The following is a 21,713-nucleotide window of genomic DNA, read 5'->3' as shown; positions in this document are numbered from 1 at the left end:
GTACTGTATGCCCAGTGTGCAATAATAGCATTTCCATATAAAAGCAGCTCAGTGTCTAGTCTTTCAGTATTCTGCTTTTGCCCAAGTGTCTGAATACTATCAATATACCATGTTTTGCTCCTGTTGTGCTTCCGTGCTATGTCTAAGTAAAGCGAACAGCTCTTTGTGCGCCAAAACTTATGTTATGATTCCGTAAGTTTATTGCGTCTCTGCAGTATTGCATAGTATTTCCAGTGCTAGAAAAACATACGAGGTCCAAATTCTTTATGTGATTTAGCCTTTTTTTTTTTTCCTAAACAGATCCTCTTGTTTCAAAGTGTTTCTCGTTTATTAAAACTACATTTTCCAATAGTCAAAAATTTATAATTCATTGCATGTACAAAGGCTTTTGTGATGCTATGTTCTTGTTTTTTAATGCATGTCCTTTTCAAAATATTTTGTTGCTATGGTAATGTGTTGCATTGACTTGATACTGCCCTTTTTCTCCAGGCACTGCTATTCCAGACTGTCATGTTCCTCAGCCTTTCCCTTCATAGCAGTCTGAAACTGTAACAATTTTAGGTAGCCTGAAGGTCAGATTATACTTAAGAGTTTGTATGTGTTTGGCTCAAAAATCTGATTTAAATTATGAAAAAAACTATATGAGAGTAAGAGTTTATGCATTACGTTATACTTTCACTTTAGGGCTAAATTAGTTTCTGCATCTGTTTCTTAACGTTTGCCTCTTAAAACTGATAACAGAATGAACTGTTTTCCATGTAGTCACTGCTGATTTTAGGGTATCATCTTACTGTTGGTTCCCTTTTTAAAATGCTTATTTTCCTAACTTTCAAAGTCCTGTGATTTTTTTGGCAAGCTTCTGTTTGCTACCAGCTATGAGAGGGCACTGTTCTCTCCATCATTGGACAGAGACAATTCAACAATAGACAGGCCAGGATTCCTGTCTTAGTGGATCCACACCATCACAATCACAGAGAAAGTCTCAACTGGGTATAAGATCCATTTAAAAAAAAAAAAAAAAAAGAAGAAGAAGAATTAAACCCTATTTTAATTTTGTGTGGATGGCAAGCATCTTACTTCAAATGAAGGATACACAACCAATACTTTAAGGGCACTATGTGCATCATTTATGACTTATGATTTCAATTCCAAAGCTACAGTAGAGTCTAGTTGTACACCTAATTTGCATGTTCAGGAATATAAAAGATTATTATATAGGAACACACAACAATCATGCAAAAAAATCAGCTGTGCAACGGGTACCATACTTGACTATACATTTCTGACCATTTTTGAGATGAGGCCCTAAATTTTTTATCTAGAAAATAGGATAGTCTAGTGAACTGAGCAATCAAGAGCTTCCATGGGGAGATACATTACATGAACTCTCCTAAGCACAATTAGCCAGGACTTGCAACAGTCCCCTTCCAGCCGATACCATAGCGTATAGAAATGAGAGCTTAGAGAGCAAGGAAGATGGGGAGAAGACTTCTTGATATGAACTGGGGTACTATCAACACATGCACTCAGATGGAGGGAGAGCTCCAAGGTCCCCTTGTTTAGACACAGCAGAGGTGACTCCACCCTAGATTCTAATTCTGCTGGGTTTCTCTGTAGCTACAACATAAAGTTGAAAATCTTCACTCACTGTGATCTTCTGTAACCTGTTTACTGTTAACAACAGCAGTTAACTAGCAATAAACGTTTTATATTTAAATTGTTGGAAGCATATACAGAAAAAGAAGATAGTATTGACTTACCTTACTTCTTCTCAATGTGGTACATGTTCAAAGCATTAAATCATTTGTAATACTGTTCAGGATGTTGACTTCCACTGTTTGCAAGAAAATCCTTAGCCTTGGTTGAGTTCTCTTGTATCTTTGACTATCTTTGGCATTAGGTCAGTTACAGACCTGATGAAAAATTAGCAGAGAATAAGGTCAGATTCCAATCCGAATACCAAGCAATCTGCCCAGTGAAATATTCTGTTGTTGCTTGACAAAGCAACTGTTGAAGGATGCTTACTGGGAACTGAAGTGTCTAATTTTCAGTCTTTTTTGTTGGATTTTTCAGTAAAAGTTTCCATCTGTCTTGTACACAATTCGAGGAGAGGTAAATGAGGGAGAGAAGACAGTCAAAAATTAAAAAAAAAAAAAAAGAAAAAGAAAAGAAAGGACTTTCAAAACCTCTTTTCCACCTAGCTCTCATTAATATGAATAAAAATTCTGCTACTCACTGGCCTGCATTGTTAGGCACCCTACTGTTCTTAAAAGTATATTCCATAGACTGTAAAGGTGAATGTTTACAGTATTGTCTGCATGTATACATACAAACATCATGAAAATAAATTCACTATGTCATCTGGAGATGTTGGGGGAAAAAAAAACAAAACAAAACAAAACAACCCTGGTATATTTTAACATTCAACTTGCATCATCAGGCTATGTGTTAGTTACCATGGCCTTCTCTCATGGAAGGCTCCATCACCCTTGAGAGTAAACTGAAGCAAAATTTATTGGAATAGTCAAACCCAGGGAAGACAGAAGCATGGAGCAGTAAGACAAATCCCATGGCATCAAGATCAGGTTGCAATTCTTTGTTCATGAAAGAAAAAGAAGTGGTATGAGTTATGTTTGATATCCACGCTGCCAAAGCAGATGCGGTTCTCAAAATAGCGTCAGCCTCTTGTATGTCACTCTCTTCAGCATGATGATGGGGCATCCTCAGATAACAAAGAATATAATCACCACTCACATCAACAGCTCTTCCAAGCAGCTGCTCCTCCACTGTTTCTGACCTGAGCCACATTCTAAGAGCTATAAGTTAATGGCTTTCTAAACAGGATATGATTTCCCTAGGAGGTGTTTTTTTTTTTTTTTCATTTCCATTATGTCTAGATTTATTAGATGTTAGTGGTGATGCTCAATTAAGAAAGAAAAGAATTCTTTTCATAAAACTTTGCACTGGAAATACATACCACTTTTTCCTCTTAAGTAGAAGTGTTAATTGTTATTTTCAAACAATTACATGTGTTCTTTCAAAACTTTTCTGCTCTTTGCCTCCCAGCAGCCTGCATGACTTTGTGCTCCCCCTTCAGATCAAACAGTATTAATTACAGCATAGCATGATATGCCTGCCAAGATAGTGCTCTGTGTGTAATGTAAATTGGGATGTTGTTTGTCTGCGGATATTCTAAACTCTGCTATTAAGTGTAGGAGATTTTATTTCTGCTGAGCTAAAAATATACTTCACCCAAGGAACGTACAATAATGCTGTTCAGTTCCATCTGATTTTTCTAATATTATTTCTGTTTCACAGCATTAGCGAAGAGGCAGTAGGGTCTACTGTTTTTACTACAGTACAAATAGATTGAAATCAGGTTTGTTTTTAGTTTTCGTTATATCCTTCAAAAATCTGATCTTCAAATCTGCAAAAATTCTGTTGCTTGCTTGGTCTCTTAAGAATTTATTGTGAGGTTTGTTGGAGGAAGGGGATGGGAGGGAAGGTTGGTTGTTTCACACAACATGGAATATGAACTCTCAAGGGACTATGTGTCATGCCACTATCCAACTATTTGAAATTCAAACTATAAATCCTTATTACATTTCAAATCATTTCATTTCAGCCACAGCGCCCTGTGTTTGCTCATGAAAACATACACACTGGGGGGGAACCGTAAGTATACTTCTTGTCTACTAAACCAAAACCTAACATTTAAACAGTAGCCAGTACATCTTTGATTAATTTGTTAATCTGCCAAGTACAATTGTACAGAGATTTCAGAGAATTACAGGTAACTGCATGATGTAGGAAGATATCCAAGAAGGTTCCAGAGGACCAAGCCTTAGTTGTAGTATTTGTAAAAATGAAGTGTGACGTTTTAATCTCCTTATTATTAGATCTGCTCAGCAGAATGCAAATTAAAGATTTAATATTAATTCAGCTGATCTGCTTCACTGACTTGATACAAATTACTCAGAAACAGTTCTGGATGTCAACAGAAAAAGTAAATGGCTAATATTGCAAAATTAGATACATGGAAGCCTTTCCAAAAACTGGAGAAGAACCTAGATCCTAAGTCTTATTTTCACAAACAAAATAAGCACTCAGGATAAAACATGTAAGGGTATTTGGGTACTTACTATTACAGTGTAAGTACAGGTGTGTGTGTGTGTGTGTTTGTTTGTTTGTTTTGCCGTCCCTGAACTAGCATCAGAGTGCTTTGGAGTAGGCCCTATTAGATGAAATCACCTAAATATAATTAAAGCTTAGCATCTAAACATGTTTTGAATTTTGACTGTTAGTCACTTAAAGAAACGGCAAAGGAGAAAAGAAGGGCAAACAGTTATCCAATAATTATACCACAGATGATATTTAATGAAAATTGGGCATCTTGGTTTTGATCTCACTAAAAACTTGTAGCAAGCTCCTACTAGTATTTTTGAGCATACTGAAGCTTCTACCTCTATTTTTTAAGCAATAATTATCTGATTTCATTCAGCATAGTGTCAAAGTGGAAATATGACTGAAGTAATTTATGTCTAAAAACAGATAGAAACATATTTAAATTGCCAACCAACCATTCTTTGGTCGGTCAACATTGCAAATGGCTGTAGAATCTTTCATATTTAAGAAATTCTTAAATTATTGCAGAGAGAATGAAAATAGTAGAAAAAGAGATATTAAAATGGATTAGCTGGAAATAACTAAAATTAGATTTCTAAAGTAAAAACAGTGATAATTAGGAACTTCTCATTATTGTATTTGAGTAACTAATTGGCTTAAATCTTGTTCCCGACACATTACATCTGCAACTCCTGTACCTTATTTAATCAGTTCTGGAATATCATCATAGCTCTTGCCTTTCTGGAATTATGATAAGCATGACAGAAAATGTTATTGCCGTTTAATTTTTGCACAAATTGTTCTGATTCCTGCTAGGTAAATTACCAAAGGAAATTGGTTTAATTACCGGTCCGTTCTATTTTGTTAATATGATTAAAAGTAGTTGGATGAAATCTGAAGTAAAAATATCAGACTTGCCAGATTTGGGGAGATAACTGCCAGTTATGAGAACTTGAGTTACAATCATTTTTTCCTTCAAAGTGTCTTTTGTTTCTCCAAACCAGCAATGTGAAAAATAAGTATGTTTATTCAAAAGGATCATCATTACACTGAGCCTAGCACAAGTCTGTATATAGAAGTTTCAAATGGGACTTTCAGGAGCAAGAATTTGTTACTTAAATAGAAGTCCCATTTAAGCCAGTGGAAACTGCCTGAATGATACAGAGCTGATTAAAATCTTCTGTACTAACATATTTGGTCAAAAATCAAAGGTTTTTTATTTTATTTTTAGTAGGGATAGAGAAAAGTAATGTTGTTAAGTTTTAAAGTCAGTGACCTGTTGTTAAGGAGGGGAAAAACGGACATCATGATGATGATGATTTGTTTCAGTATTTTGAAATGACAATTATTTCCTTCCACAGAAGCAAATGTGCCCTGCTCCTTTTCATGCAAACAGTCTTAGCTGGGGCAGAGACACTTAGAAGCTAACTGGCACATTCTGCCTCTGCAGAGCTCATGGGCTTTTGCAGAGAACTATGCTCTCTCCTCCTCCATGGGCTGTTTGCCAAGCACACTCAACTCCCAATATTAAGAGCTTACTGCCATTCTTTCATTTCCAAGAAACGCAACTAAAATCTGACACAAAAGATAACAATTTTGGTAGTCTCATACCTCTTTCCATTTATTCACCTCACATCCCTTCTTCAGTCTTTGGCAGAGGTGGGGCGAGGGGAAGACAATTTGGTGAATACTGTTTGAGTTTCCACCCTTATGTCACCGGACTGAAGCCTCTCACTCAGGGTTTCGTTTTGGATTTTGTTTTGTTTTGGGGGAGGGTGATAAGCACTAAACCAGTTCTGCTCGCTAACCTTGTTCTCTACTCCTGTTAGCAGATGGAGTATCAGCTATTTCACCCTCTCCCCCCTGCAGATACTCATTCTTTATTTTAGCATCCCTCTTCTGAAGAGACTTTCTGCACATACTGTTTTATATGCTTTTTCTCTAACCACTTCCCCCATTTTAATCTTTTTTATTACTTGTCCAGCTTTGAGCCTGCTGTGACAGTCAGGCACACTCACGGCAGATGCAGAGGCCTTTATATCCAAGAGAAAGTCATAACAGTAAACTCATAAACTAACTTCCTTACTTGTGGTTTTTGATTGTGAGGAGGTACTTGGGACCAGTATCTTATGTCTTCCACTTGCTCAGTTCATCTCTTTTCCCTTCCTCCATCCCAGAGGGATAGGGGATTCTGGGATTTTCTTCCCAGAAATTTTTCTCCCTTTCACTCTGTTTTAACTACCCCGAACAACGCCTCTTCCTTTTGGACAGAAACTGTTTGGAAGATCATCTGTTTCGATGCTGTAGGTAGAGGGCTCACATTTTGTCCTTTTCCCGGAGTAGAATAAATACAGAAAAACCATGGGATGGCAAAGGATGTCCTGCCAGTGAGGGGGCAGTTCTACGGAAGCCTGCCTGAGGAGAGGAATAACCTTTAAAGAAAGATGCTCCTTCCCAGCAGCCAGGCGGAGGACAGTTCCCTCAGTCAGATTTGAGTTAGGGTTCTCCACACTTCAAGCAGTTTCTGGCCACTTGGTACAGTGTAAAAGGAAAGCTTAAGAAAAACCACCCCTTATCTGTGGTTGCAGCTGTAGGTTTTCAAGTAGCAATTACTCTCCACCTTTGCCAGGGAGGTAGGCACCTCTTTTATATGCAGTGCTCTTAAATGCCCCATCTCTCCTCAGCAGTCGTTACTGAGGAGCCCAGGGAGCTTCCTGTCACAGTGTTAGCCTGTGTGAGCCCCTCTCCTCTGCACTCTTCTCCATGCATTGGGGACTCTATAGGCACCTGGCTTATACTGTGTGTCACTTTGCTGGGCCCTGTGACAGAGCACCTGGACTGCAGGCTCAGCTTTCTGACTCTTAAAGGCAAAGTCATAATGTTAGATGTTGATGATGAGGATTAAGGGGCTAGCCCATTTGCAGCCTCCCATCTAAAAGTCCTTGCATTGCCTGTGACTCAACTATAAAAATAATGCTTTTTTTTTCCCCAAAATATTACCATTCTATGTATGAACCAGTTGTGGAGCAGTCAGGTTTGCCTCGAGTCCCCAGCCTTTCCTGTCCAAGTTACCTTTCAGACAAAGCAGGACACTTGCTAAAGAACAGGCCTAGCCCTGAAGTCTTCCACCAGGCGGAAAAAAAAAAAAAAAAAAAAAAAAAAAACTTTTCCGCTGTATTTGTGAGGAGTGTTTCTTATTACTTAATGTCTGAACCAGCTCGTCTGCTTCAGCAGAGATACAAAGAACTCTTACTTTTTTGTAAAATGCTTCATTTGTCCTATTTAAGGTTTCAGGCTCTATATAACTATACTCCTAGGAATGAAGATGAATTGGAGCTCAGAGAGGGAGATGTCATTGATGTGATGGAAAAATGTGATGATGGATGGTTTGTGGGTATGTTTTAGTTTCATTGCTTTTTCATATTTGTTTTATTCATGACCGTTGCTACTCTCAGTTTGCTTGATATCTGATAACTTAATTAAGTTTTGGTATTCAATGTAATAAACCTGAACCTGTAATAAACCTGAACCTGGCTTTATCAGGAGAAATCTCAGCCAAAATCCACTGAAAGTAGTGGGTACTTTGGAATCGATTGCCACAAATTGATATACACCTCCAGTGTGTAATAAAGGACTTTTGTCGTTCTCATGGGACACAAAATGAATTATGTATTATTACCTCCCTCTTCATTAATACCTACTGATGTAAAACTTATTCACATGACTACCTCTACAGATTTGACTACTTCTGAGAACCAAGTATTACTGAACAAATACAGGTTTCATAAATAGACCTAAAAAAAGAGTAGATCATTGCATAAACTTTCATGCACACTGTGGCTAGCTTTATCATACTAGTCCTCAGCCCTTCAAAAATCCAAGTTATTTAATTACAAGTGATAATGTTTAAATTAAGTTATTTTCATGTACCAAAATGAAATTTCAGCACATTAAAACTTATATTAAATCTAATCAGGCTGAACAACTTAATCAGCTATGTCTCTTCTGTTTGTTTTTCACTTCCTGCAGTTGTAACTTGTCAAGATTCACAACTCTCAAATGAAATTCAGAATAACTGAGTTGTATAGTAAAGAACAGTAAATATTTCTACCATTTATGAAATATTAAAAAAAAAAAAAGAAAAAGGAAAAGGCCACACTTGCATAGTGATTTCTTGTTGTTTCCCATCTTTCATCTATTGCTTCTAATTTCAGGAACCTCAAGAAGAACCAAATTCTTTGGTACTTTCCCTGGAAACTATGTCAAGAGGCTGTGAATTTTTTTTCCTACTTATTTATGCTGCATCTCTGCAACACATCTGCATAAAGCTGCTAGAAAACATGCTACACAGGCCTTGTGTTTTCTTGCTTGCAGTCTCGAATAGAGGCCATCTAGTTCATCCTCATCCCATCCCATCGCCAAACCAGCAGTATTACAGCAACGACTACAGTGTGAATAGCTAAATTTCTCTGAAACAAGAGGAATCATTTCAACATTTAAGTACTCCCCGTTTTAAACATTTTTTCCATATGAGACACAAGAATAGGAAAAGCCTGATGACAGGTACACAGGTGACTTGACATGGGGGTTGAGGTTCCTGTTTTGGGCATTAGTGGTACTATCAGGAAGTGCTATGGAGAGAAATAAAAAAAAAAAAAAAAAAAAAAATTTCAACATGCACGCATTACAGAGGGGAAGTTGCTGTTTACTACTTTAAAAAAAAAAAAAAAGTTGTTTGAGTTTTCAAGTTCTTTTTAGCTTGGCAGCATATGTTGCTTTCACTTTGCTGTATCACAGGTTTGCCTATTGTACTGGTTTACAATGTATGAAAAATTCTAATACAGATTTTTTGCCTGCACTTGTATGTTGTTACATATGCACTGTAATTGTAAAATCTGGAGCAAGCATAGTGAATAAACAGGGGAACTTAGAAGTGTTCTGAACAGGTGCAGTGGTACTGGCTAAACCATTTTCCTTTTTTCCCCCAAAAAGCTATCATGTTTTTTGTTAAAAGGTAAGAAAGTGCAAGAGGCATGAAACTTTGGTAAGCAGGATTTAATGAAAATACAATGATATAAGCACAGACAATAAAAACCTGCTACTGATGTTGGAAGTTAAATGGTTGTAATCAAAATGTTGTAATAGCCAGCAACATGAAATGTGAGAGTTTAGTGTTTTTACGTATCACATGAATTGTAAGCAGAAAGTAAACAGTGTTAGTGCAAAGTTTTCTTTCTAACATAGCCACCTGAAAAATATTCACAAGTATCATGTACTGATTTTATTTCACTACATATATACGTTAACAAAACCTGAGTTACACATTCTTTTTAGAAATTTACTACAGGAGAAAAAAAAGTCACAAATATTGAAACTGATACATTTTAGGGTTTTTTTTTCCTGAATGAAACAAGTATTTGAAAAAAACAACAAAGGTAAGCATAAATAATATATGAAATTAAGGCACAGGATGATAATGACTATGGCTTTATACAAAAAAATTCAGATTTGGTTTCTTCAGCACCTTAGAGATGGCAGAAGCTTTTACTGTATTTCTCATGGGTAAAGGATTGAAATTATCAAAATGTATTTAATGTCTGTCTGTAGCATTTTGTACATACGTTTGCTTTTTTTTTTTGTACAGAGCCATTTTGTTGTTGATTAAAAAAAGTTATTTGATCTTTGCCCTTTCACATACAGAATATTTCAATGCATTTTTCTTTATTTGCCCCACTTACCATAAGAACACCTGGATAGTGCAATTCTGTAAAATAGCATTTTATGCAGAATTTTATTAATTAAAATATGGTTTAGCAGCCAAATCTAAATGTACATATGTCTTTATTACTCAGAAATGTCATTAAGACAAAGGTAAAGAAACATCTTTGTGCAGCATACCTTTATTATTGCAGATTTCATGGCAAAAGCTTTATATTTCAAAGGCTTTCAATTTTAAATTAGATCTGCATGCAGCTTTGCTGTGAGATTAAGACCTATCTCTGATGCCATTTATGACTGAAGACTTAAATATCTATTGCCTGTGATATTTAAAAAGTACTGTTTCTACTCTGTATCTGATTTTAAAAAAAAATATATACAAGTTTTTCATACCTGGCTTTCAGGTAACTGACTTCGAATTCTTACAAGCAAAAGGTCTCTGTGTTTTTTTCTTTTTCCTTGAATAGACTTCTAATAAATTTTGCTTGGAGTACACAACTGTTTCCCCCATCATTTCTCAAAATATATATAATTAATTGAAGTGTTTGATACTAGTCAGCTTAAATGCTGAGCAAGTTTTTCCTTGTATGGAGTTGTTTTTTTTGCCACTAAACATACTCGTTATATCTATATATACGGGCAACTAGCATTACCCTTGCTCAACAGCCAGGTAGAGCTCTCAACTGGTCTACTTCAATATCATCCTGAAAAAATTTGCATCCAAAAGCAACATTCTGGACTTCCTCCACTGATCATACTAATACAAGATGATTTTTTTCTGTTGCCAGAGCTACCCTTCATTCCAGAAGCACAAAGAGAAAATATACAACCATGAAACCTGTCAAAAGTTCCTACACCCTAATCCTTTCCTCTGTAAAGTGAGGTGACAGCATAGAAATAAGTTTTTTTTTTTTATTTAAATAAATACACAGATTTGTGGGGATCATCTTACTCTTAGGACTAAACAGCAAGGTTAACAACTTGATGTTAAAATAAACAAAAACCCCGCAACAGCAAGAAACAAGCCCTGCTCCCAGTAAAAGTTTTTACTGTCTCATACGCTCTTTAGTTCCCTGCTCCTCCAAGTCACATGGGCCTCTATTGCCAGGCTGTTTCCTCCCAAACACTGCATGGGCTGTACTTTTTACCACTGAAGAATTCCAGCAAGTTGCATTTTATCATGAATCATCTATTCCTTTGAGGCTGATCAACACTTGGTTTTATCTTTACAATAGCTGTGCTGAAAAACAGAAAACAACGGATGCTCCTAAATAAATGCAGCTCTATGAAGTGTAACCTTTGTGTAGACAAAGTTAACATTAGCAACAGGGACTTCTGTTAGGACTGGAGCAAATGAACACCTTTGGCAGTATTAACATGTCTCTACTGGGAGTGCTTTCAATCTGGACATGGCCCTACTTAGTCAGTACTAGTCTCTTTCAGGTAAATGTGCCCCTCCCATGCAAAGTCACCATCCGCATCTCTCCTTACAGCTGTATAACCTAGGTGAAAGGAACACTGGCTGAACCACTCAGCTGTCGTGTGGTTTGTCCTTGCTGCTGTACACTCCAGTGCGCCAAACGTAGTTGGGACATCACTGAAGTGCTGCTTTGTGCCATACACCTCTAAGAACTGTAAGAGTAGAAATTACTGTGCTTTATAATAGAGTCGTCGTCTGTAAAAGCTAGCCTAATACTAATAAAGGCAGGAAGCACAACTGCTCAGTGTAGTCTCACTAAGTCTTATGGCCTACAGAAAAGAAGTGATGCATGAGCTACATTTCAATGTAATGATATATTCTGACCTGAGCAAAGGGTCACCGCAGCAGTTTTAACATTCTGTTGCCAGCACAGAAGCAAAGCATGTTGTCATGCTATTCTGTAATGCCTGGTATTTACCAGTTGCTTTGAAATGCTGATGTATAGAAGCATGACAAGAACACAAGGTGCTTCCTGTACATTTGAAAAACCAATGCACAAGCTAATGTGAAGCAGAAATTACGAAGTAAGTAGTTCTAGAAGAACCTTAGGTCATTGCTAAGTATATTCTCTGACAACGTTTATAGTTAGTTACATGGTGAAACCCTGGCCTTGCTCCAGGTAACATCAAGCCCTGTTGAATTCAGCAGGGCAAGAATTGTCCTCAAGGATTGTATTTGTAATAGTGTTTCTATTAGTGTTAGTTTGAAAAGGAAATTACGCAAACAAGAGAAGCATTGAAGCAACTGAATGTCTAGTTTGCAATGTGCAGGCAGAGACCAGAAACAGTTTCTTTAACTGTTAGGACCATGCAGCACAGACGATAGTCCCCTACTCTAGTATCTAATTTGCAAGTTAACTTAAAGTCAAATTATATGTGCCTCCACAGTTGCAAGAGCATATTGAAAGAGCCAAGACATCAGGTTTTTGTTTTTTTGTTTTTTTTTTTTTTTTTAAAAAAAAAGATGTTAATACAGCACAATCCCTTGCTACCTCCAGTACCTAGCAATCAGACCACAAGCTCAATTCACCCATTTACAGAGCAGGGGAGCTGCCAGACCAAAATGTAGAAATTGATGCATCAAACATACACAGTAAGCAGGGGAAATCTTTAAGATGAGGGCTTTTTTCTACAACGCTACAAGTAGTCAGCATCATACCACTTATTTGACTGGAGGGAAAAATTGCTGTTTGTTTGATTTTTATCCTCCCCCGTGTTGTCCAGAAAGTTGTTTTTAAATCGTAGCTAAAATTGCCTCACGTTATCTGTTATGCTCATCAATATACTGGAATCACGCTCATTAGCAAATTACAAATATTTTTCTATATCTCCACGGAGAAGATTGTGGAAAGCCCCTGAAAGGGAAACAAAAGAATGAATGAATTCTTGCTTGCACTATCCTGAGTCAGATACTATTTAGGCCAAAGAAAGTGATGCTCATGACATATAGGCTCTCATATTCATTTATTTTGTGTTACCTCCAAAACAAAAATAATAAAAGTTTCTAAGGTACTATGTAGTGATGAAAACTGGGAAGAGCCTAAGTAATCCTGCAGGTACAATTTTTGGTCTAATCCTGGTTGGTAGTTATACTATACAGTTTAATTCTTCAGCAGCTAGCTCCGCATCCAAAACTCCCGGCTCCTATCTCATTTGCATCTATATGAATCCGATATATAAAGCATTACAGAATTACGCCGTCTAGTATTATATTTAACTTCTGTTTATTCAAGAGTCAGAGATGGAGCTTAATTTGCATGTGATAACAGATTATTTACTATTACCAGAAAGTAGAAGGCATTCTTGCTATAATAGCCTTAATGTCTATAACAAATATCCCATTGCAATTTTCTGAGCGGCCTTTAAGCGTCACATCTAATTAGAGAGCAAGTGCATAGAGGTTTCCACTCGAACAGAATGACATTACATCACAACTGACGCATAAAGCAGGGGGGAAAAAAAAATGTTGACTGACAACCAGAAACGCGTTGCTAGGTTTATCTTTGGTACAGATACACAGATCTCAACAATTTATGTTTCTCACTGCCCACATAATTTGAAGCCACCATTTCATCACCCATATACAATGCATAACAAAGTAATCCTCCTACATTTCCCATCCATCAGAGAAGACAGTAAAAATCACCTCAATAAATATCCCAAGAATAATTTAGTTATTTCTATTTTCACCAGTGAAGAATTACCAGGTACTTACATACATGGACTCCTGATATCCTCCTTAACCCCACCAAGAACAGGAGGATAAAGGATATGATAGATTGACAGACTTCTCTGTTGCAAGCCACTGTTTTCCTTCACAAGAGAGAGTCCTGTATTCACCTAGGTCCACTTTAGGTGACTAGCTCTAACTGCAACTGATTTTAATGGTAGCTTGCTATTTAAATACCTTGAAGGATCTGGACCCTGGACACTGCCTTGGCTGTCTTAAAATACCTTCATTTCATTTTAATGTATTACAATGCTTTTTAGAAGTGACACTGAAGAACCAAAGAAACAAACTGTTCTAAGTAAAAAAAGAATTACCAAACCTTCAGTCATTTGCATCAAAATTTTTCCCTGACACAGTTAAACATTCAGCTGAAAAGAGCATCGCAGATGGAAAACACTGCAGAAACAGAACATGTCGTTCTAAGTGGGTCATCACACTGCGCCCATCGCTGTGATTTGCTAGATAAACCCAGAGCATGCCATGACTCTACTCGTGCTTCCCCTGCTGCAGGGCAGTGGTCTAGGGTTCACACTCTGAACTGTAATGTGAAACATGTACAAATACTGGCTGGCTCCAGACCTGCTAAAGGCTTTTCTTACACCACCGCTGATTCATCTGTTATACATAGGTACTTTTTATATGTAGCTTTGGAAGTATTTGAACAGGTGAGAATCAGTCCCTCCCTCCTTAGATCATACAAGAGAATAAATTGACGTGGCCAACGTCTGAGGTAGCAGAGAGCAGTATTTATATGCCACCTTTTATCCAAACAGCTCTATGAACTATTTATAGCCTCTCCTCATCTGCTACCGCAGCCAACTGTGAGATGCAAGGCACAAAGCAACGCTACGCACAGTTTGAAGCGGCCAGTATGAAAGTCATATCCCACCAAAAGCACAGGGAAATATCTAGGACACAAAAAAAAAAAAATCTGCTAGTCACCAATCCATACCTATATACCTATGTTCTGAAGCAAGCAGATTACTAGAGGGGTGGCAAGATTTCTGCAGCTACTACTTTGGTCATTGGTTCTTTAGAGCTCCCCATGACCTGAGAAAAAAATTGGTCCACACTTATGTCAGCACCAGATAATCATGTCTGACTTGGTTTTAACTTAGAAAAGATCTGGTTTTTAAGCTGTTATTGGGAAAAAAAAAAGTGGCTTTTCAGCAGCAGACATCATTTTGGTACCTGGTAGCACCCTGAAACTACTGCTTACTACCCAAGCCCTCTTTGTCTTTTGCAACCCACTCTTCCTTTGTTTACCTATTTTATCACATGGTAATAAACTGTGCACAGCAGGGATCAACTTCCTGCTGCCTCCACTTTTAAGAGGATCTCCCTACTTTAAGGTTTTAACCATTGATTAAACTAAATTGTGTCACTTACAGACGTATTTTCACATGCATATCCTGTACCTCAGATAACCCATGTTTCTCAAACATCTGCCCCTTTAAAGTCTTCCAAAAACTCCACACAAAAATCAGAGGTGGAAGCAAGGTGATTCCTGGGGGAGAAAGAACAGGCCATACTGGAAGTCAGAGGCAGGCAAGACCAGGGAGAGCTGTTTTCAGGCCCTGGAAACAGGATATCTGGCCTACTTAATGGAGTCTTGTGAACCACCTTCTTCCTTCACTACACATGCCTTGTACTTCTTCCACTAATGACAACTCCCCAAGAAAGCCTTAGAAAGGCAACTGTTAAATCAGAGCAGGCCAGGATGAGAAAAGGAGGAGCGAGATCAACAGGGGAAGATTTGAACTTCTACAGCACGAGATGTGGCTGCATACAGAAGTCAAGCCATTTCTTAAATTCTCCAAGCTCCATGGACTCTTACCGCCAGTGCTCAAGGTAGCCTTAGCTACTTTTTCCCTCCTATTCTATCACTCTGCCTCTTCCTGTCACCTCTAGAGACAAGAGGATTATGGAGGGAAAGGCAGCAAGCTACGGAAGCATGAGAGAGAAAGTAGCAGCGCTGGGCCAAATTTACCTCTGTATTACCTGCATATACTTCATACTGACCCTGTGAATCACGGTGCCTTTCTTTACTGTTGTTTCAATGACAGTGGTTTTACTAGTGAGAAGCACTGTAATTCTACGGTAGTCTGTTCAAGGTCTTACAGTCCGGCTCTTGCACCACATTATCCAGGCAGCTATTTAAAGCATACCTGCGACATCTTGGTCATCATTTTCATTACTGAAATTCCAGAAGCTTCCAAAGACACAATGTGTCTACTGCATCACGCCATATATGCTGAATAACAGCTCCCACAGCACATGATCAGTACCGGTTAGAAGGTCCCGACTTTAAACATCTTGACATTCTCTCATGTGAAGAGACTCTGGCAAGTTATTTTTAAGCTCTGAAAAGCCTAATACTTATTGTAATTGCTAAAACGCTATTGACAAGCTAGAGAAAAGCCCAGTCTTCAGGGAGACACTGGGGATTTCTGGGTGTTTTTTTGATATTAGGTTTTGTCATTTGTTTGTTGTTGTTTTTTTTTGGCAAGGATCGTAAGCAAGACAGTTTCCAAATCTTTCTTCTACAAAAATTTCTGTTAGAATAGGTTTACTCGTATTTCTAAGCACTAGCTGCACATACAATCATTTATCTGTGTTCACGCTGTAAAGACAGAATTTCCTTTGAAAAAATCTGTGGATTACACTCTGAACTGTAACGTGAAACGTGTACAAATACTGGCTGGCTCCAGACCTACTAAAGGCTTTCCTTAATTCCGGCCTGGATTTCCACAGGACTAGAAAACTTCAAAAGTTAAAGTTCCCAACTACAGTATGAACGAATAATATTAACTCAAATTGACATTTCACACCTAAAGGTAAGTTTCCTGTATGCTGCAATTTATCAATAACAGATGCAAAAATACTGGTTTTAAGTTTGTGTGTATGTGTATATGCGTGTCCAACAGTTTTCACACTAACTGTTTAGGATACTGTAACTAGACGTTGATAAAAACTGAGAAGTTTACCATAGTTATGTTTCTGCTGGTTTTGCCCCCATTGTGGTTACATCCTTCCTCATGATACAGCCAATTTTTTCAAATCCTTTCTCAAAGCCATGTACTTACCCCTACGTTCACTGAACAAAAAGCAAACAAATAAGAGCAAGGTGTGAAATGCATAATTAATTATTTCCACTCAGTATTTTCTTTTACTGCTAAAAAAACTAATTCATGGATATGGACAAGTGACATTTTCCCTTTAACAAAACAGAAAGAAATGAAAATTACAACCAAGAAAAACTAAGTATAAGCTAAATATAAGTGTTAAGTCTGAGTAACTTTAGTGCATGTCAGAACTTCCAGAGATCCGACTTTGTGGCTAGTTACATTCTAAAGCTGCTGATCTCTGGCTCACATCCCATCCTTAAAACAGAACACCATATTTGTCTTTCAGCTGTTGCTGTTTGTTAAGACCCAGTAAACATGGATAACTCTTCCATAGCAACTGCTGTTAAAATGTTAAACTCAAGCCACAAGGTGAAAGAAAAATAGATACTCAATACAGTAGTTTAAGGAACTTCAAATGACAACTGCATATTAAAAAAAAAAAAAAAAGCTGATGCCTGTTTCTTATAGAAAAATATTTAGGATGTTTGGCACTGTGGACCACAAATGAATATGGCCTTACATGCGATCTCATCATTTGTGCATGAAGTCTCATCTTATGTGAGACTACAAACTGGATCAAGATATCAAGCTAAAAGTTTCACCCATGCCTTAGAAAAAGCCTGAACTGCTCTGCACTTAGAAAAATATAAGTATTCTTTCAGGCTAATGCAGAATAAACTATTTTTCATTTCTAAGCTTCCCAGATGTAGTTTTGAGTCTCTAGACTAACAGTAAGCCACTCTGGACCATACACGAAAACTTTAAATTACACTGACATCCCTAGTGTCTCCTGTTGCTACGTGTCTCCAAACACCTGGAGCAAGCCCAAAAGGAAACACCAGGGACACAGCTTCAATGGCATTCTTGCTGTTGGAGCACAGTTGTATGCAAGGACTTTGCTCTGCTCTGGTAAGTATGAAAGGCCCTATCAAAGTACACTTTTCTGTGGCTCAAGGTAAAGGCAAGAGCTGAAAAGAACCAATTAAAATGAAAACCAGGAGAACTGTCAGAAGAAATCAGGAGCCCCAGAAACCCAGGACAGCTTTGCCTGCTACTTGCCTTCCATCTTTTGCAAATGGTAAATTGTAGCTAGTAGCATCTCTAGACTTTTATCACCTGTTATTTACAGTGGAGGATGTTCTCAGTAAATTAGAAGTGTTATCTTACTTCTGAAATTATAGACAAGAAAAGAAAAAGAACTGATGCAAAGATCATCTAGAGAATGGCTAAAACTTAGACAAGGAATAAAGTACCAGTCACAATGGTACAAGCATGAGTATTTTCTTGTTTGCCAAAATCATTGTTGTTTCCTTGACACTTTAATTCAGACCTTTTTCCAGATACAAACTTTTGCTACCAAAAATAAACTAGAAGGGGGAAAATATGGTGTTTCCACTGGGAAAGACACACACGCACACACACACACACACACACGCACACAGGCTCCCAAGCTTCATGGAAGCTGATGGAAGTTTCACCAGTAGCTCAAAGAAGGACGAGGTTTCTCTCATCATCCAGTACTGCCTAAGAGAACTATTTTTTTAATCAGAACACTATGGTTTGGAGAGAACAGGAAGTAAGAAGACTCCAACATAAAAATCAACCTCTTGATTCCCCCAGACCTATTCACCATCCTTTAATAAATACAACAAGCTTTCCTCTGGAAAAGGTCAGGAGGTTAGAGCTACCATGTTGCAATAAAATGCAATAAAATGATGATGTATTAGCTAAACATATAATATGATCATAGATTAAATCAAGAAATAGGAATAATCATTTTAGAAATACAAAATGAGACTTTGTTTTTATTAGAGGCAGCACTGGGTGTCCAAAGAGTTATGTTACAGCTCTTGCATGCAAATGTCATTACACACCTAGTGAAGTATTTTAACTCTTTTCCTGAACGTACCTAGCTCTACAATATGCATCACGAAAGACATTTCTTAAATCTAACAATTTCCATCTATTATTCATTCAGGTAATACTGAATAGCAAGCACATCAGAAAAATAACTTAACAGGCATTTTATGTTGCTTTAAAAAAAAAAGTGTCAGCAGGTTAATTTATGAAGCTTGCTGGACTTATCTGCTGCCCTGGCACACAGCCTTGCTAACTTCATTCCAAATTTACTCTTCTGGAATGAGTTTATTCAGCTCTCAGTGCCAAAATGGGCTTTAACTTTAAACCAAATAAGGCATCAGCTTGCCAAACTTGGAGATGACGTTTGATTCTAGCTATTAAATGGAGCTGAACCACTGATGACTGAATAAGCTGAGAAGAAAAACAGTTCCTTCCTTACAGTCAGTATTGCAGTCCTAGTCTTTAGGATTCTCCATTAGAACTGCTACAGGCTGTCAAAACAGAAGGACAAACCCTTTTCCATATATCATGGAAAAAACCACACCCTCTCAGAAAACATTCAGTTCTTAGAAAAGTAATTAAGCATGAGAATTATGAAGTGCTTCACAACATTTTTTTTTGGCTAGGAATCGTAATTCAATTATGGCGGATGTTACACCAGGCTCCCAGAGAAACCAATAAAGGACAGGAAATTTCTTCCCAAGTCACAACACTATCGAACCCATGCAAAACAGACAAAGGCAAAGTAAAAATTCGATGACAGAAGCAACACCTCAGGCAATCAATGCACTAATCAGAATCATAAGAACACAGATGGAAATTCAATACATGCATATATATTGTAGTTTGCAAATATGTTACAGACATGTTTTCAAAATAAAGATGAATGGCACTCCAATGCCTGAATGTCACTTCAGCATGGTACTCCTTTAGACGCTTTGAAGCGCCTGTCATTTTATATATGCAAACAGAAAATAAAAAAGATGCTTGTCAATTTTACTGACCCAAAAACCCATGAAGCTGGGGGGCGGGGGGAAGGGAAAGAAGCAAAGAGTTGTAGGAATGCCCTTCCCCACCTCACGTGCCATAAATGTATCTGCAGTAGCTAATGCCTGGGAGTGGGGTACAGTACTGGGGCCCCACTCCTCCTCTCTTAGCTAGGGGCATGAGAAGAATACCAGAGCTGCTTGTCATACCAGCTAGGAAAGGGAAAGGTGATTTCTCCTTTGCCAGGAAAAACTGAGGGTACTGCTAATTTATCAGACATCCACTAACCAGGGTGATAATGCAAAGGCTGATATGAAAAGTTCATCAGGATCCAAGTTATTAACCACTACTGATTCCTGACCATGCAATGCAGTGGTAAACATTTGCTGTTTTTTAATCTCTACTTATAACTCAGTCTGCTGACTTGTCAGGAAAATAACATTTCCTTCCAGCAAGGCAGGGAAGCACTAGGAGAGAAAAAGGAAACTGTTACCCAAAATATTCTGACATGAATTAGAAAGCATGCCTCCAGGACTTGGTTTTCCAAAGCTAGCAAGGTAGCATGGTATGCAATGACAAGTTAGTGCATCATGCTACTACTCTTCTGCCTAATTGTTTGTCTCTCCTACAAAGTCTCAGCAATTGAGTGACGTGAAGAAATTCAACACAATTTTTTTTTCCCCTTCTGGTCCAAAAAAAAAAAAAAAGTCGATGTACACTTTCAGAATGCATTAGGTAGAAAGATAACATGTTTGGCACAGATATCAAATGGAATGCCAATCTACAGAGACCAAATGATTCCTACAAACATTATAGTTAGTCACACCACAAACCAAGAAACTACATTATGATTCAGAGAAAACTATCTTATACACAAATTCACAGCACAGTCACAGAATTAAGTGGAGGTATACTTGCACATAAGAAAGACTTGTATTACTAATGATCTTACAGTACAACAAAACAAAAAAAAAGCTATTAAAAGTAATTGTTTTCTTGCATGGAAGCTTCAAAGGCACAAGAAAAAAAGTAAAGTCTGACACCGTTACACATTTCCAAAAATTCATTTTCACACATAGAACTATGGATTGTTCAGACTGATTACAAAGGCCAAAACTAAGAGAGAGCACTATGCCTGGGTATGCAGTTTGAAATTCGCACTATAATTACCTTAAAAAGGTTCATCTCACTCAGTTTCACATGGTTTCATTACAAAGAATTTTTAAGTTTCAAGATTTGCCCATTTAGAAGCCACTCTGCATTTCTAGCTAATCCCGTTTCACGATAGTACTCCGATATGTAAGATGCCTTAAAACTAGACAGGGAAAAAGAAAGTAGCCCTTACTCCACTGATGGGAAAACACCTCTAAATGGATAAAAGGCTCATTTCAATCCAGCTCAGCTGATCATCTTAGTCTAGTATGAAAAAACTGAAAGGCCTTAGGGAGATTAAAAAAGAAGTACACATACTCTGTAAAAGGATGAGGGACTTTCTTAAAAGCAGTCACCAAAAAGAAACTAGGAGACAGTCTCCTAAGCCAATTTTTTGAGAGTTATGGAAAAGAAGAGTAAATAGACTTAAAGTTCAACTAGTGTTACATCAATACAAGAGGATCTAGCAGTCACTGTCTTGAATAACAGCACCTTGGGGAGCAAGTCATCCTTCCCTTAAAATAGGCAGAATAAATCTTTAAGCCATTTCTAGCAGAATCCAAAGCTCAATCATATAAGCAGATAACTTCCACTGAAATTAAGAGGAACTACCTGCCTAGAAAAAAGTTAAGTCTGCCTTCCTCCTACACATATCTAATAATATGAGAAGTGACACAAGAGCAGATCTCAATTAAAAAAAAAAAAAAAAGAGATGTGAACAAACTTTCAGACACCTTAACCAATCCCAGATTATTTTTTTAACCAACTATGTCTACCTTTCAGTTACTTAACCAGCACTCAAAATGCTTAGCAGGATTTGAAAGGAGCAGGATTTCTTAAAAAAAAAAAAAAAAAAAAAAAAAAAAAAAAAAACCCACCAACACCACCTATGTATTAGGACATAAGCCAATAACTTACTAGTAGGAATTTGGAGGAAACCTCCCAAGCGAACAAGTTGTTACACATCTGTGGAATGTTTTGATATGGGAGCTGTCAGAAACTGATCATGGGGTTGACCTAATACAGCAGTTCTT

The 21,713-nt window shown here is 37.5% G+C and overlaps 1 protein-coding gene and 1 long non-coding RNA gene across 14 annotated transcripts in view; one reads left to right on the top strand and one right to left on the bottom strand.

Moving 5' to 3' along the window:
• Nucleotides 1-10,341, top strand: part of SORBS2 (sorbin and SH3 domain containing 2) — a 167,164-nt gene extending 156,823 nt beyond the window's left edge. For all 13 annotated transcript variants that reach the window (XM_068942676.1, XM_009676680.2, XM_009676682.2 and 10 more), the window contains 3 exons: nt 3,626-3,675; nt 7,413-7,519; nt 8,340-10,341. In XM_068942676.1, coding sequence (XP_068798777.1) covers nt 3,626-3,675; nt 7,413-7,519; nt 8,340-8,401 — 219 coding nt within the window. In that variant the 3' untranslated portion in view covers nt 8,402-10,341. The remainder of the gene's footprint in view (nt 1-3,625; nt 3,676-7,412; nt 7,520-8,339) is intronic.
• Nucleotides 3-21,713, bottom strand: part of LOC104145244 (uncharacterized) — a 59,065-nt gene continuing 37,354 nt past the window's right edge. The window contains exon 4 of the long non-coding RNA XR_011141040.1: nt 3-1,913. This is a non-coding gene — a long non-coding RNA (uncharacterized lncRNA). The remainder of the gene's footprint in view (nt 1,914-21,713) is intronic.

This window comes from Struthio camelus, chromosome 4 (genome assembly GCF_040807025.1).
Source record: "Struthio camelus isolate bStrCam1 chromosome 4, bStrCam1.hap1, whole genome shotgun sequence".
Taxonomy (NCBI): domain Eukaryota; kingdom Metazoa; phylum Chordata; class Aves; order Struthioniformes; family Struthionidae; genus Struthio; species Struthio camelus.
This window is presented reverse-complemented; position numbering and strand designations above follow the sequence as displayed.